Source organism: Natrix helvetica, assembly GCF_964273705.1.
Source record: "Natrix helvetica genome assembly, chromosome: 7".
Taxonomy (NCBI): domain Eukaryota; kingdom Metazoa; phylum Chordata; class Lepidosauria; order Squamata; family Natricidae; genus Natrix; species Natrix helvetica.
In genome coordinates, this window is record NC_138558.1 from 6,972,405 (window position 1) to 6,985,363 (window position 12,959).

At 45.4% G+C, this 12,959-nt stretch overlaps 1 protein-coding gene across 1 annotated transcript in view; it reads left to right on the forward strand.

The window, feature by feature from the left end:
- ADAMTS3 (ADAM metallopeptidase with thrombospondin type 1 motif 3) overlaps positions 1–12,959 on the forward strand; it is a gene marked incomplete at its 5' end in the record, with an annotated part of 158,537 nt that overhangs the window by 26,910 nt on the left and 118,668 nt on the right. Inside the window, 2 exons of the mRNA XM_081960285.1 lie at positions 1,198–1,228; positions 4,544–4,953. Of these exons, the coding sequence (XP_081816411.1) occupies positions 1,198–1,228; positions 4,544–4,953 (441 nt within the window). The remainder of the gene's footprint in view (positions 1–1,197; positions 1,229–4,543; positions 4,954–12,959) is intronic.

A 12,959-nucleotide genomic window follows, 5' to 3' on the forward strand; every position in this document is an offset into this window, starting at 1 on the left:
CTATAAATAAATACCCAGGCAATGCTAGGTTATCAACTAATAATTTAAAATTCCTAGCAAGAATACTTCCTCGAAAGCAGTTTTGAAATCTGCTGTGGTCTTATTCCCATGTGTTTCTAATTCACTAGTAATTGCTGGCTTGATCAAAACTGTGCATACCGGTTAGTCCTTGACTTAACAAGCATTTGTTCGGCAACTCTTCGTACCTTCTCTGAAATGTTTCTTTGATGCTCCTGCCTCTTGTCTCTGTCTTCACCCTTGCCAGAAGCAGACCAGAGAATCTGATGAACTTCATCCTGGAATTTAAGGGTGCTTTGACTAGGACAGCGGTTACCAACTGGTGGTCCATGGACCGCCGGTGGTCTGTGAGAAAATTTTGGTGGTCCGCAGAAAATTATTTGCCTTTTTTATATTGCACTAAATCAGGGGTCCTCAAACTATGGGCCCTGGGCTGGATACGTGCAGTGAAGGCTTGTGTTGCTGCAGAGAGTCTCTCCCTTCGGAGTCTTTTTGTGTGGATCAGAGGGGGGCAGACATTCCGACTTGGGGTCTGTTTCGTTCTCCTGGTGGGGGGCTTTGGGTGAAGGCTGGAGGGAAGAGCTGCTGGTGGCGAAGAGCCGGAGGGCCTCGTTCCAGTGGGACTGCATCATGGTCTGGAACTGGCTGACCATCTCAGCCCTCTGAGCCTCCAGGTGCCGGAACCTGGCCTTGCACTCCCGCAGGTCTTCCCTCTGCTTGGAAAGCCCATGCTCGTAGTCCTCAGTGAGGTGCTTCTGCTGAGCCTCCTTCTTGGCCAGATCCAATTTGAACTGAGCTTTTTGCTAACTCTTTTTCATAGTGGCTGCTTAGCTCCAGCAACTGCTTCCTATTGGCGCCCTAAGGAGCCCGGGCAGGCAGACGAGGAGTGGCTGGGAGGGGAGGGGTGATAGAGGCTGGCGAGGCGTCCCTCAATGTGAGTGATGTCGAGCTGGCCACACCCATCCAGTCACATGACCACCTAGCCACGCCCACCCAGCCGGTCATTAGGCTGATCATATTAATGGTCCACGGGTCTTAAAATTATGCATTTAGTGGTTCCTGAGGTCCGAAAGGTTGGTGATCTCTGGACTAGAAGACCTTTGCAAAAACGGCCTTTTAGAGCATCCTTCCCTCTGCGTCAGATCAGAAATCAATTCGTATTTCTCTCCTTTCTTCTAGGCTTCTTCTCATCAAGAAACTGTTCAAACAGGTAAGTGGTCAGTTTGGTTATTTGCTCTCATCATCACCATCATCTTTTAATGACCCCATAATCCCTTGTGGGGTGGACTCTGGGCAACTGAATGAAGCTAGCAGTTTCCTGGCCAGTTGCCCTTCCTGTTGCCACTACAGAGTTTTGTTCAGCAGATATATTCTCATTGTGCCCAGAAAGAGAATTATCTGCCTCTACCTTGGATCAAACTCACAGCCTCTGCTTGTGAGGTGAGAGCTCCACCTCTAGGCCACTGCACCGCTCCAATTTGGGTATTTGCTCTGTTGTTTATTTATTTGCATACAATATTATTCCGCGCTCTCCATTTTGCTCTTTGATGTGTTTAGTTGCGTACCATATTTCTTTGTCTTCCTTCACTCAGGCTCTGAGTGGCTAACTTCCCCCCCCCCAAAAAAAAATCTCAATTAATTCATAAGGAATAACAAGTGCTCTGGAACTTTAGAATTCAGACAGAATAGAATAGAATAGAATGTGAATTGGAATGGAATGGAATTGAAATGGAATGGAAATAGAATAGAATAGAATAGAATAGAATAGAAAATATGGAATGGAACGGAACAGAACAGAATAGAATAGAATAGAATGTGGAGTGGAATGGAATGGAATGGAATAGAATAGAAATAGAATGGAATAGAATAGAATAAATATGAACAGAATAGAATAGAATAGAATAGAATAGAATAGAATAGAATAGAATAGAATAGAATAGAATAGAATAGAATAGAATAGAATAGAATAGAGAGTGGAGTGGAATGGAATGGAAATAGAATGGAATGGAAATAATAGAATAGAATAGAATAGAATGGAATGGAATGGAATGGAATGGAATGGAATGGAATAGAATAGAATAGAGAGTGGAATGGAATGGAAGAGAAATAGAATGGAATGGAATGGAATAGAATAGAATTAGAATTAGAATTAGAATGGAATGGAATAGAATAGAATTAGAAAGGAATAGAATAGAATAGAATAGAATAGAATAGAATAGAATAGAATAGAATAGAATAGAATAGAATAGAATAGAATAGAATAGAATAGAATAACAGAGTTGGAAGGGACCTTGGAGGTCTTCTAGTCCAACCCCCTGCTTTGGCAGGAGACCCTACACCACATCCTAGTGGATGTCCCAAAGGTGTTTCCTTTCAAGACTTTCTGGGTTTTTTTGAAGATGTTTCACTTCTCATCCAAGAAGCTTCTTCAGCTCTGACTGGAAGATGGGGAATAGAAGCCCTCGTGCATGCTCCCCCCCCCCACATGCACAGGCGCCAGGGGTGGGTTCCGGCAGGCCCTACTGCTGCTTTGCTCAAGTGCAGGCTTCATGCACGCAGCATGCACATGTGCAGTGCAATAAAAATTGTTCTGTGCATGCTCAGAAGTGAAAATCTATGCTTTGGTTGCTTTCTTTCAGGTAAAATCAGGGTATTTTTTTTTCCAGGTCTAAGGCCCACGGTCCTTTCCCCAAACTAGCTTTCAAAGCCATCTAACCTTCTCTTTACATTGCTTTCCAAGATGGTCTACAAAAAACCATGGTGGCTTAAGATCTCTCTTAAACACCCAAGCAAACAACTTAGTCTCCAGAACTTAGTTTTCCGTAGGAAGATTTATTTATTCTTCTCCGTAGGAGAAAGGGAGAGTTAGTTGCTAAGCCATCAACAGAAAGCGTAGATTTTAAAAAGACCTGAATGCACCACACCAGTAATTTCCTTCTATGGTCACCTCATTAAAACATAGCGGAGGAAAGGCAGGGCAGAGCAATAATTCAAAAGAGAACCAGTAGAAGAATGTGAATGGAGTTCACATCCAAAACTTTCTTCCAGGTATCTCAGATTAATCCTGGCTTATCCAACTCACCAGCGAAAAATGTTCCATTCAACGTGTCAGGTCACATAAGGAATAACCACGGCTTAAGCAGTGGTGGGTTTCAAATTTTTTTAGAACCTCTTCTGTAGGTGTAGCCTGCTTTGTGGGAGTGGCTTGCCAGCCATGTGACTGGGTGGGAGTGGCTTGGCAGTCATGTGCCTGGGTGGGCATGGCCCACTTGTAAAATGTGGTGAAACTCATTTAACAACGTTCTTGCTTAGCAACCAAAATGTTGGCTCAGAAACTCTGGCATTTGAAGCACGCAAGTCTTAAAGCTGTCAAGTTACCAGACCCTTGCACCCCTAACCCTTTAGGAAAAAAAACCCAAGGGGTGTTCAAACTTGACAGCTTTAAGACTTTAAGGTTTAGATAGGACTCTTAGAGGTGGGTGGGGCGATAGGTGAGCCAGCCAATCAGTGAGTGGTAGGCGGGGCAAACGTGATACGGATGGGCGGGGGGAGGGAGCTGGAACCGGTTCTAAACGGCACGGTAGATTTGTGGAACCTTCTTCTATAGAAGAGGGTAGAACTGGCAGGAACCCACCACTGGGCTTAAGGAAATGCAATGTGCACACTTAGGCTTGGCTTAACGTAGTCCTACATAAGGCTCCTTGGCTACGTTTAAAGCTTAAGAGTCAGGAGAGGGATGAAAACCGTGATGCAGTGTTGCCACCCCATTCAGAACAGAATAACAGAATAAGAGTGTTGGGAGGGACCTTGGAAGTCTTCTAGTCCAACCCCCTGCTTAAGGAAGAGACCCTATACCTGGGATGGTGAATCACAGGTGGCACGCAGAGCCCCCTCTGTCGCTGTTCAGTTCAGCTCCGCCGTGCATGCACGCAGGCCTCCCGCCAGCCAGCTGGTCGTTGGGTCTCTACCACAGGGGCTATGCATGTGCATGCGTTGGGGCGGGACACACTCGGGGTGGGATGCATGCGTGGGGCACATGCCAGTGGTGGGTTCCTAATGGTTCGGACTGGTTCTGCTGAACTGGTAGTGGTTTGGCGGCCTGGGTCGCTGAAACCAGCAGCGACCCAGGCCTGCCACACTGTCTTAACAGGGCCAAAACCAAGAGAGACTGTCAGTTGCACAAAATTTTGTTCCAAGAGGATTTTGTGGTTATTGGTCTTGGAAAGAGGGAAGGAAGGAAGGAAGGAAGGAAGGAAGGAAAGAAGGAAGGAAGGAAGGAAGGAAGGAAGGAAGGAAGGAAGGAAGGAAGGAAGGAAACATTTGAATGTTAATTCTGTAGAAGAGAACAGACAGCAATCTGATCAGAGATAAACAAAATCAAATTTTGAAACGAAATCAGGAAGGGAGGGAGGGAGGGAGGGAGGGAGGGAGGGAGGGAGGGAGGGAGGACAGAATCGAGGAAGGAATCAAGGAAGGAAGGAATCAAGGAATCAATGTGTAAATAAATTCTCTCTTTTTAAAACAGAAACAACAAAGCACACCCTAAAGCCACATGCCTTAACCATCCCAGTCCGCAGCAGCGCAGATGGAAGCTATGTTTCCAATATTGTTTCTTTAAGCCACCCAAGAAGATTAGTAAGGGATATTTCGTCAAGTCAACCCAAGGAACTCTACTTCAACGTTTCCGCTTTCGGCAAAGAATTTCACCTCAGGCTGAGGCCTAACCCTCGCCTAATAGCTTCCGACGCAGTGGTGGAATGGTATGAAGATTCTCCATCGATCTACAACGAAACGGAAGAGGTTCACCAGGATCAAGGCAAGGAGGTCACGGAGAGACTATGGAAAAAGGAATCCCTGTGGACCAACTGCGCTTATGTTGGCGATCTGGTGGATATTGCAGGAGCTTCTGTCGCCGTGAGCAACTGTGATGGCCTGGTAAGATACATATTTTGCAGCAGACGCTGTCATTCTCAAAATAATAGAAATTACTAGGTTCTAGATCTTGGCAGGGGTTTGTTTCCCAAGCTTGTTTCGATGTAAGTTTCGGAACATTTCGTTACCACACTAGGTAACATCATCCGTAGGATTGTCTTGTCCTATTCTCTATTGTCTTGCGTGTCAGTCTGGTCAGTTGGTCGTGTGATTGGTTGTTCATTTGGAGCTATATTTAAATTCTGAGCAGCTGATTGGTTCACTTGTTGATTGGTCTTTTGAATGGTCTGGTATCTTACATATTCATATGTGGGATCTATTTATTTATTTATTTTATTTATTTAGTTTGTCGAACATGTACGAGATAACAGTATAAATATAAACATGGATATGAACACAGGAAATGGGTACAAATGAACAGGGACAGTAGGACAGGGAAGGAAGGCACGTTGGTGCGCTTATGCCCGCCCCCTTTACGGACCTCTTAGGAATGGGATGAGGTCCACGGTAGACAGTTTGAGGTTGAAGCTGTTTGAGGGTTTGTGGATGTAACAACGGAGTCAAGTAGAGCATTCCAGGCGTTGACCGCTCTGTTGCTGAAGTCGTATTTTCCGCAATCGAGTTTGGAGCGGTTTACCTTGAGTTTGCATCGATTGTTTGTCCGTGTAGTATTGCGGTTGAAGCTGAAGTAGCCGTTGACAGGTAGGACGTTGTAGCAGACAATTTTGTGTACTACTCTTAGGTCAGACTTTAATTGGTGTAGTTCTAAGTTCTCCAAGCCCAAAATTTCAAGCATAAGGGATTCTATTCTATCTAGATTAATATGCTTGTCATTCTTGGTTTCGCTGGATTTGCTCTGTATATTTAAATTTGAATGTCCCAGAGGTGCTTTTTCGGGAGGCAACTGGACTTTCTCGTTTTTTTTCTTTCAAAGGAAAAACTTCTCATCCAAGAAGCTTCTTCAGCTCTGACAGGATGGGGGAGAATGGTGCGGGAGTAGGAATGGATTCCCAGAGGAAAAAAATTACAGACTCCAGGAACCATTTGCACCAATCAAGTGACCCTGAGGACAGAGATAAACCTCCAAGGGCTTCAACGACCCTCTAAAACAGTGACGTGCGGTGAGGTTAATGGCTGGTGAGGCTGGTGACGTCATCAGGAAGCCGGGGAATGGGACCACATGTGCTGGAAGCTGAGGCTGCCTCAGACTCCAGCACACGTGATCCCATTCCCCGCCTTCCTGAGCGTGCTCCGCCGGCTCGCGCTCCGTAGTCCTCGAAAGCGACTAGGGAACGATGAGAACCTTCCTGCCTCTGCTGGACTTTGCAGTACAGCAGAGGCAGGAAGGTTCTCGTCATTCCCCAGTCACTTTCGTGGGTTCGTCATCCGGGAGCGCCGACAACATTTCTGCCTCCGCAGCTCCCGGGCGCGGCCGGGCGAATGTATATAATATTATAATATTATATATATATAATCAACTGATAAGGAGGAGAGCCTGTGGCTTAGTGGTTAAGAATCCTGCCTAAGATATAATACAGCCCAGGTTCAAATCCCAGAAAGGGTATGGCTAGCTGATGAGAGCTAATTAGCTCGAAATAGATCTATACTAGTCTCCCTTTATTTATTTATCAGTACAAATACAACATATATATATATATATATATATATATATATATATATATATATATATATATATATATATGTGTGTGTGTGTGTGTGTGTGTGTGTGTGTGTGTGTGTGTGTGTGTGTGTGTGTGTGTGTGTGTGTTGTAATTGTACTGATACATACATACATACATACATATATATATATATATATATATGATATATAATATTATATACTATTATTTCATGAAGAGAGGTGAGGCTCTGCCTCCCTTGCCTCCCCTGACCGCACATCCCTGCTCTAAAAGGATGCAAAGGACCAGCTGTCCGCAAGGAATATAAATCCTCCCATTCTCCACCACCCTGTCAGAGCTGAAGAAGCTCTCTCTTTAACGAACTTCCACCCATTACTTCTTATCTTGCTTGACATTTATTGTTTACTAGCTGATAACCTGGTGTTTCCTGGGTATTTATTTATCCCAACCCTCCTTCCATGTTGGATTTTCCCCCTTAACAGAGGGAGCCCCCTTGTGGAGTACTATGAAGCCGTTACCCTGGTAACAATGTGTGGGGAGCGGGGAGCGTGCGTCCCCCACATGGGGGCACATGGGAGCATGTGCATGCACAGGGGAGGGGCACATGTGCGGAGGCTGCACATGCCTTGCATTTTGGGACTTCACGCATGCTTTGGGCACTCGGTCCGGCATAGGTTAGCTATCTCTGCTACGTATATGCCAGGGGTGTCCAAACTTGAGAACTTTAAGACTTGTGGACTTCAACTCCCAGAATTCCAGAAACAATTCTACTTGGATTAACCACTTTATTCAGTGATGGGGTTGAAAACTTTTAGCAACCGGTTCTCTGTCCAGTTGCTGGGTAGGTGTGCCCATGGGGGCATGGCCTAGTCGGCTTCCTGCAGCATGGCAGGGGGCATTTTGCCCTCCCTAGGCTTCGGAGGCTTTCCTCGAGCCTCCGGGAGAATGAAAACAGCCTCCCCAGGGCTCCGGAAGCCAGAAACAGACCCATTTCCGACTTGCAAGGAATTCTGGGAGTTGAAGTCCACAAGTCTTAAAGTTCCCAAGTTTGGACACCCCTGGTATATGCAATACATAACAGAAAGAGTTATAAACTTCACCCTATCCAGGTTAGCCAGGTAATTTTTCTTTTACTGGAGAACATTTACATTAAAATTATTATTTTTAAAAAAACAACACATGGTACCCTCCACATGTGACGAGACTTCTGTAAATCCCCAATTTTCCCAGCCTCTAAAGCAAGCTCGACTCCTGGGAGTTCTAGACCTTGCCAACATAACTGGACAGCCTCCATGGAAGCGATGATACAAGTTGGAGGTTTTGAAGAGTAAGTAAGACAGGATTGGAAGGTCAATTCTTTCCAAAATGATCTGGAAGCCAAATTCCATCGGAATTAAACTTTTGCATGTAAGCGCTTGCTCGGCAGACATGCGAACAGACGGAGAAGGCTGGAGCTAACACCGTGGGACCTGTGGCAAAGTGATAGATCCATCACTAGAATCCAGTCTCTTTGGGATCGTTATGGATCTGTTCTGGATAGCTGCCGTTCCCTGCGCATTTTGCGTACTTTTGGCCCTAGGGGAGAATTGCCCCTTCGTTTTGCTACGGTGTCTTCCTTCCTTCCTTTCCTTTCCCGCCGTTCTCATTGGAAAAGATCCTGAAGGACATGTGCCAAATCCACCTCATTTTTCTGAGAAAGCGCTCTCGAAGTATGCAGAAAGCATACTTTTAAGAAATGGCCTTGAATTGGCTGGCCCCTTTTGCAGCCTTTCCCAGATGTTGCAACCTCTGCTGGGAAAGAATACCTCTTGGGTTCCATGGAATCGACCTGGCAAGGCCAGGGAAACAAACTCCTGGACTGGGCTGATATGGGCTGATATTCAGCCTCCTCCACACCAGATGTGATACATCCACCCACATGCACCCAAAACACTGGAAGTTTCTAAGAAGATGTTGTGTGAAGTGATGTAGGGTTTCCTGCCTAAGCAGGGGGTTGGACTAGAAGACCTCCAAGGTCCCTTACAACTCTGTCATTCTATTCTGTTCTGTTCTGTTCTGTTCTGTTCGACTCTACTCTACTCTACTCTACTCTACTCTACTCTACTCTACTCTACTCTACTCTACTCTACTCTACTCTACTTTATTCCATATACTGTTCTGTTCTACTCTACTCTACTCCATATTCTATTCCATATTCTATTCCATATTCTATTCCATATTCTGTTCTGTTCTGTTCTGTTCTACTCTACTCTACTCTACTCTACTCTACCCTACCCTACTCTATTCTACTCTACTCTACTCTACTTCATATTCTGCTCTGCTCTGCTCTACTCTATTCTATTCTATTCCATTTTTTTCTTTTCTTTTCTGTTCTGTTCTACTCTACTCTATTCCATGTTATGTTATGTTATGTTCTATTCTGTTCTACTCTACTCTGCTCTACTCTATTCAATATTCTGTTCTGTTCTACTCTACTCTACTCTACTCTACTCTACTCTACTCTACTCTACTCTACTCTACTCTACTCTACTCTACTCTAACATCCTAGTTATGGAATGGGAGCAGCAACAGAAATAAAATGAAATCAAATAAGTAACTGCAAAAGAGCCAGTTTGGTGCCGTGGTTAAGGTGCTGGCCTAGAAACCAGGAGACGGTGAGTTCTAGTCTCGCCTCAGGCGTGAAAGTTGGCTGGGTGACTTTGGATCAATCCCTTTCTCTCAACACAACCCACCTCACAAGGTTGTTTTTATCAGGAAAATAGAAGGAGGAATAAGTATTAGGTATGTTTCCTTAGATTGCTTGTAAAAAAATAAAGGCGGGATAAAAATCAATATACAATATAAATAAATAGGTCTACATTGGAGTAGAGTTTGGGAAGGATTGCTTGCAAATGAAAAAAAAATTCTCCTTCCTCTTGCTTTCTATACCTAGCATGTTTATGTATTCTTCTTTCAGTATATCCCCCCACCCCATAATTAACTAAACTGCAGAATGGAATTGGCAGGTGGGTTTTGGGTTTGTTTTCTGGGTTTTGGGGGTACTTTTCCTGTGTGTAATAAGGCTGCTTTAATAAAAATCACAGGGGACGTGGTGGCTCAGTGGCAAAGACGCTGAACTTGTTGACCAGAAAGGTCGGCAGTTCAGCAGTTCGAATCCCTAGCGTCACATAACGGAGTGAGCTCCTATTACTCGTCCCAGCTTGTGTCAACCTAGCAGTTCGAAAGTATGTAAAAAATGCAAGTAGAAAAATAGGAACCACCTTTGGTGGGAAGGGAACAGCCTTCTGTGTGCCTTTGGCGTTTAGTCATGCCGGCCACATGACCACGGAGACGTCTTCGGACAGCGCTGGCTCTTTGGCTTTGAAACGGAGATGAGCACTGCCCCCTAGAGTTAGGAATGACTAGCACATATGTGCGAGGGGAACCTTTACCTTTACTTAATAAAAATCACATACACGCAATAATTCATTGATTTCCCCTGCTGCCGTTAATCTGGATTTATTATGATGGAGTACGATCTGGGCAAATGTCCTTTTTGGCAATGGGAATTTAGATGTTTTTCAGGTGGTTTCGTTCATTTTCCTTCCCTCGTTTCCAAGAAAGGATGAATGAAAAATTCAGTACGTCCCTTGATGCAATCCAGAAATTGAATGCATGTATGAGAAAGAATCCGTGTGCCGGGGTAATGATGGGAGAAGAATACATAACATATTAACAGACCTCTTGGTCTATGCGTCCCTTTCCAATAATGACCTGTTAAACTATGCTCAGATTTAAGACTGCTTCCAACAGGGAAACCTTTATTTAGGTGGTTTTAACCAGCAGAAACTTTGTTTGATGAGAAGATAAACATGAACCTGAATTGGAAAGAGATGCTCATATAGCCAGGATGGCAAACCTATGGCACGCGTGCCACAGGTGGCATGCGGAATCCTCTCCGTGGCCATGCAAGCCGTCGCCCAGCTCAGCTTCACCACACATGTGCCCGCACCTCATGCTGGCCCGTTGATTTTGGGGTCTCTACTGCACATGCAGGAGGTGCGCATACATGTGTGAGGGCGAGGGGGACATGTGCGCATGTGAGGGGTCAGCGTGGGGGTTCGCCCCACCCGCGCCCCATTTTTGGTTTCAGGACCATTATTCTCTCCAGGTTGGTTCTCCCTCTGATGAGCTTCCACCCATTAGCTTTTGACCTATTCTCAGAGTAAATTGAAGCCCTCTTGCATGCCACAGCTCTTTAAGTATTGGAAGATGCTAGCATGTCTCCCCTGAGCCTTCTCTTCCTTAGGCTACTTGCTTCCTTTAATCATTCATCGTATGATTTATCCTCCAGATTATAAGATGAGCAGCTAAGGGAACTAGGTATTTGTCGAGATAATCAAATTTAGTAGCTGGAGCAGCAGAATGGAGCAACTCGCCACGGCCAACTCACTGTGGCCAACTTGGTGTAAGACAACTCTCCATGGCCAATTCGTCATGGGAGAACTTGCTGCGGGACAATTTAACAATTCAATGTAATGATTAAAAATATATCAACAATTATTTCAATTTTTGACTTTCGCATTTCGTTCTATCCCTCCTTTGGCATCCTTTCTTGAATGATACTATTCCAGAGTTTATTTGATATTAATGTAACTCTTGTCCCACAGCGAGTTGGCCATGTCAAGTTGGCCATGGGGAGAAGGCCGTGGCTAGTTGGCTGTGGTGAGGTGGCCATGGTACATTGGCTGTGGCAAGCTGGCCATGATGAGGTGGTGGTGGCAAGTTAGCTGGGACAAGTGAGCCGTGGTGAGGTGGCCGCGGCACATTGGCTGTGGCAAGTTGGCCATGGTGAGGTGGTCGTAGCAAGTCAGCTGTGGAAAGCTGGCTGTGGCAAGTTGATGGTGGTGAGGTGGCCGTGGTAAGTTGACTGTGGCAAATTGGGCATGGTGAGGTGGCCATGGCACATTGGCTGTGGCAAGTTGACAAGGTGCAGTACTTGTGGCAAGTTAGCCGTGGCAAGTTGGCTGTGGCAAGCTGGTCCGTGGCGGGTTGACCATAACAAATTGTCATAGACACATGAGGTAAATCACAGAGAACACAATCAACCAATCAACCACAACTGTGTGTTCTGGACTGCACAACCCCACAATTGATAACAGGGAGCTGTCTCCTGCGTGAGGCAATCTGTGCCGTGATTGGTTGCAATGGGTATGGAGGGGGCGTTTCCATGTTTTCCCGCCTTTTTCTTCTGTGCGCCTGTGTTCTCTGTGATTTACCTCACAATGCTCCTATTGCCCGACTCTCTAGTTTGCTATGTGTATAATTCTAAAATATATTTATTTATATAAAACTACGAGTTTGTGTCAACATCTCTGACCTTATTTGGACACCACTTGCACAATTCTCTGACAGGATTATTTTTTTTAAAAAAATATCTAATTTATTGAACCGCTGGAAACCACTTTTTCTTATCCCCAATAATTAATGCTCTTATTTTTTTTCCTATTGAAAATTGCATCTTGGTAGAATTGCTGAACGTGATTACAGTGTTGTTAAAAGGAATCTCTTGGGGCGGGGGGAGGCAGTGTGTCTTACTCCAGGGTGTATAAATTGATATAATGGAGCATTCTGGAGTGACTCCAACTGCTGTTCTACATATGTTCAGCTAATCATCTCAACCAAAATTAAGACATTTGCATAGTTCTGAGGGAGATGACACAAGCTATTATGCTAATCAAACAAATGCAGATCAGATGCGGGGAATAGGATCTTTTCCTAAATCTCTCATCTGGAGAGACAGATGTTGGCAGGATTCTTGCAAGATTTTTCTTATTTGGTTACTGAATAAGACCGTCCGTTGATTTCGCATTATAGGTAGTCAGAATAACAGAGTTGGAAGGGCCCTTGGAGGTCTTCTAGTCCAACCCCTCCTGCTCAAGCAGGAAATCCTATAACAGTGATGGCTAACCTTTTTGTTGCATGCCGAAAGCGCACATGTGCCTGCATTCATAATGCAATGCGAGTGCAACACCCCCATGCTTCCTCCAACCTCCCCTGCGATGCGTGCCCTCCTCATGCCCCGTTTTGGGCGTAGTAGGCTTCCCTGCAGCCCCTCCGCCCCCTGCGCATGCGTGCATGACCCTCCCCCCCCTCCGGCGCATGTGCGCATGACCTGAAAATCAATTGGCCAGCAGGAGGCACATGCCAGAGGTGAGTTTCTGCCGGTTTGCCCCAGATCAGGTGGACCGGTAGTGTCAGCAGACGGAGGCTCCACCCGCCCGCCCACCTGGATGGGCGGAAGCGTCGTGCGTGCACGGGCGAAAGCAAACCGGTAGTAAAATAAATTGAAACCCATCACTGGCATGCACGCATGCGCGGTGGAGCTGA